This window comes from Heteronotia binoei, chromosome 13 (genome assembly GCF_032191835.1).
Source record: "Heteronotia binoei isolate CCM8104 ecotype False Entrance Well chromosome 13, APGP_CSIRO_Hbin_v1, whole genome shotgun sequence".
In the NCBI taxonomy this organism is placed as follows: domain Eukaryota; kingdom Metazoa; phylum Chordata; class Lepidosauria; order Squamata; family Gekkonidae; genus Heteronotia; species Heteronotia binoei.
In genome coordinates this window covers 1,994,715-1,998,440 of record NC_083235.1, presented here as the reverse complement: position 1 = coordinate 1,998,440, position 3,726 = coordinate 1,994,715, and the positions used below count along the sequence as shown (strand labels likewise).

General features: G+C 38.5%; 1 protein-coding gene across 1 annotated transcript; it reads right to left on the bottom strand.

Moving 5' to 3' along the window:
* Positions 1–307: 307 nt before the first annotated feature.
* SYCE2 (synaptonemal complex central element protein 2) lies at positions 308–3,176 on the bottom strand. Its single transcript, XM_060252661.1, has 4 exons — positions 3,135–3,176; positions 2,214–2,329; positions 1,531–1,735; positions 308–1,303 (listed from the first exon to the last, which is right to left on the bottom strand). The coding sequence occupies exons 2-4, from the start codon at positions 2,321–2,323 to the stop codon at positions 1,121–1,123; spliced, it is 498 nt and encodes a 165-aa protein (XP_060108644.1). The 5' UTR covers positions 2,324–2,329; positions 3,135–3,176; the 3' UTR covers positions 308–1,120.
* Positions 3,177–3,726: the final 550 nt, after the last annotated feature.

Sequence of the window (3,726 nt, the reverse complement as noted above, 5' to 3'; positions counted from 1 at the left end):
GTAAAATGAGTCCCCAGCTTCCTGGGGGGAAAGTGAGATGACTGGGGAAAGCAAGGGCAAACCATCCCATAACAAAAAGTATGCCAAGAAAACATTGTGATGTGACGTCACGTTGGTAACGACTTGGTGCTTGCACAGGGGACTACCTTTACCTTTTTTATATAATTACTTTAATATGACAGCAGGTATGTGATAGCATTGGGAAGCTTACAAGAAAATCAAAACATCTAAATCTTTTTGTTTTTGTATGTAGGGTAAAATGTCACGCTCAAGAGCAAGTTTGAAATTTCATATTCAAAACACGAAACAAAGTTTAAATGTTTAGTAAATTTCAAGTATTTTGTCAATATTAATTTCAACTTAAAAGGGCCTCGTGGCGTGTTAACATATCACTTGCCCTCACAAGAAATTGCCACTGAAGTTCCTACTCTTGACTGTGGTTGTATCAGGTTACTTGGGAGAATACCAGTCCTAAGTGTTCATTACCCAGTCAGCTCTCCATTGCAAGCAGTAAAGATGGTGGCTTCATTCATCTTTGCTAAGTGGCACTGTTTTGGGCAGCATCGCTGGGCCAATAGCAGTGTCCCAAAACCTCCAGGAATAACTAAGGGAAGGATTTCCCAGCTGTGCTATAGCAAGCGTGCTATCAAGCCATGTACCTCTGCTTCCCTGATGACTTGTCCTAAAAAGGAGAGTGAGTATGGTGGTGACACAAGAGATGGTGTCCTTGTGACCTTGCTGTGTCCTAGTCAATATGTTTTACAGTCGTTTCTCTGTTTGAGTTGCCTGTGGCATAGAGTCACACACTTACACCAGGGATAGTAGCTCTCTGTACAGAAACAGAGTGTGAAGCTTCACACAAATACAATTGGAATCTGTTACAAAAAATCAACTTTGAAATTTAAAAGCAAATAATAAAATGTTCTTGAAATACTTTCAGGGGTTACATAACAATAGGCAACTGGGGCCATCTGGTACAGCTTCATTTTTCCTAAAACATCTTTAGGTATGTCTCTTATTTGCTTACCAAAACATAACATTGGTTCAGTTTCCTCCCCGGTTCAATAAATCCTTCCCACCTGCTTTATTTTTCTCTTCCTCCATGCAATTGCAATTCAGATTAAACACACAGGTCTTTATACAGCATCTCCACTGTGTGACAGACCTGTTTGAGCTCCACTTCAATTTGTTTAATCCTTCCTATGATGTCGGAAAACTCTTGAACCTTGTCCTGAATGATCTTGTTGTTTTGATCGTAAACGAGAAACACCCTTTCCTCCAGCTTCTCTGCCAAACCTGAAACCTTTTGGGGAGAAAGAGAAACTCTTCAGGAATTAAAATGAACTAGAGATTTCTACAGTCTGTCAGTGAAGAGCTAACAAGTACCAGCTTGCTTCCACATGGAAACAATTACTGTGTCGCTCTTGCAACTGCTGTGAGCAAAGAGAGATTCACAGTGGCAGAAGGGCATCTGTAAATGTTCTCCTTAACTTAAATTCCTGCATTCCAGTATCTCTTAAATATCCGTACCTTCATTAGGAGGCTTTCTCTGAAATTGTTCATCAACATGTGGTCCTTCTTCCGGTTCTCATTAATCTTGTCAATTAATTGTTGAGTTCTTTCTTGCAGACTTTCAATAGTTGAATCCAGGGCTATAAAATAATTGGAGGGTTTGCTTTTCGGCCCAGCTGTATTCACATTTGAACTAAGCACGTGTGCATTTGGATGTTCTTTCCTAGATTTGAAAAACAGTTTTTAAAACGTTATTTGAAATGTCCTGATTTCTGACTTTGAACTCAAAGGAGATAAGAATGAGTTCTTTGGAGGAAGAGAGCTCTCTAGGGGAAGAAAAATGATTCTGTCTACACTTTCTCCATATATTCGACGTGAGAAAAAAGGCCACTTCTGGTTTCCGGAAGCTGTGCTACACAAAGTTGAGTGTGCTTGAAAAATGTCGCTGTCAAGCTTCAATTTTGTTGGCCTTTGTCTTCCAGTTATCCAGTTAATAACAAGATCTGCTACAAATCTCTGCTTCTTCATTATGACAACCTTCAAAGTGTACCACAACATCTAATCTGGCTCAATGTTTATATCCCACTCTCTCACATTTGCTGAATTGTTAGATTAGGTCAATGCAAACCTAATGTTAATGCGAACATAATCGTTACATTTTTTTAAGTAGTTTTATTTTTCTTTAAAGTTCTGACTCTTACCTAGACGGAGTTTCAATTAGTTCATTTTTTTCTAAATTAATGAAAAATGGACTGTCCGGTTTGCTATGCTCCTGTTCTCGCTCCTGGAGTTGAAATTCTTGATTTGACATAGCAGCCTTTAAAGACAAGGGAGAAGACCTTCAGAGCATAACCAAGGAAACCTGTTGCTTTTTCCATTTTATTACACAGCTGCTTTGAACTGTGACTTCACTCCAAAATCCAGTTAAGTGCAACGTTGTAAACTGTTTAGAACCTGACCCGAAATATGTTGGCCAAAATTCAGGAGCTCCAATGTACACACTAATCTCAGTTGTGTGCAGAGCTCTTGAAAGGGGTGCAACATAGAAGGAATTCCCTTTCAAAACAGTTGAACGTATTCCCCTATAATTTGTTGTGGATAAAAATGGAGTTCGGATCTCATAAACAGAAGTACCATCTTTACCTCAAACATCATGTATGCAAGTCAGAAGGAATTAACCTCTACTGAGTATTTTTAATGTATTCTATTTTATATATTTTATCTATATTGTAAGCCACTTTGACCTTCATAAGGAAAAAAGGTGGCTAATAAGAGTTTCAAGTAAATAATTAACGAAAGAGCTTTTTAAAAAAACTCTAAAAATTCCGTCATATCTGATTTCTTAAATGGAAATCACTGTGACAGATAAACACAGATAGATACATACACCCACCCACCCTAATTAATTAAATTGGAGAAAACAATTATTATCGTGGAATTACTGAATATTTGTATCAATCATGCATAGGAGATGACTAATGCCTATAGTAATGGATATTAAAAACAAACATTTTGATAGAAGGAATGTAAATATTTCAATCAAAAATATTAAAACTGCTTATAAGTTGTACAGTTCCAAACAGCAGTGACCAATCCACTTTTTTCACTTGTGTGTCACATACAATGTCAGAATCCAAGTATAATTCCGTTTCCCTAGTTCTTTGTGAATTCTGAAAGACATAAAATTTTAATTCAGTTCCACATAAAATATCAGTAGTCAACAATTCTTTTCCACTCTCTATTATGGGTGAACTTTTATAAGGTAGTGTGTTCCATAAAGGTAATTTGCGCTCTAGGGTTGAGTGCGTGTGTTGTTTTTATAAGAATCTGCACACTACATCTGAAATTCCAAAGCAGCTTGTAGGGATGTTCCAAACACTAATTCTGGCCCATCTAAGACTCCTTAAGGTAGAGAAAGGAAAGGCCCCCTCTGCTTTCCATGAATTAATAAAATGCCTAAAATGATCTAAAGAACAGTCCATGACTGAGAAAGGAACCCAAAAGGTGACCCCAGCCCTCTGCCGCCTGAATAATCTCATCCCAGAAAGCCACTTGTGGGTCTGCTCTGAGGAGGGACCTCAAGGAGGAAAGAGCCCCCAACAAAACTTGGGGAGGAGGGCAGCTCTCCCCTCGCTGTGGGTTTGTGTATGAGGGGAAAGGATTCGGCCTCTCCTCCTCCTCGCCTAGGGTTGCCAAGTCCAATTCAAGAAATAT

Excerpts from the sequence above, each read along its gene's own strand:
- SYCE2 (XM_060252661.1), bottom strand. The coding sequence starts at position 2,323 with ATGTCAAATCAAGAATTTCAACTCCAGGAGCGAGAACAGGAGCATAGC. Across the intron at positions 1,736-2,213 it reads CTAATTGAAACTCCGTCTAG|GAAAGAACATCCAAATGCAC; the intron begins GTAAGAGTCAGA and ends TTTCAAATCTAG. Across the intron at positions 1,304-1,530 it reads GAGAAAGCCTCCTAATGAAG|GTTTCAGGTTTGGCAGAGAA; the intron begins GTACGGATATTT and ends TCTCCCCAAAAG.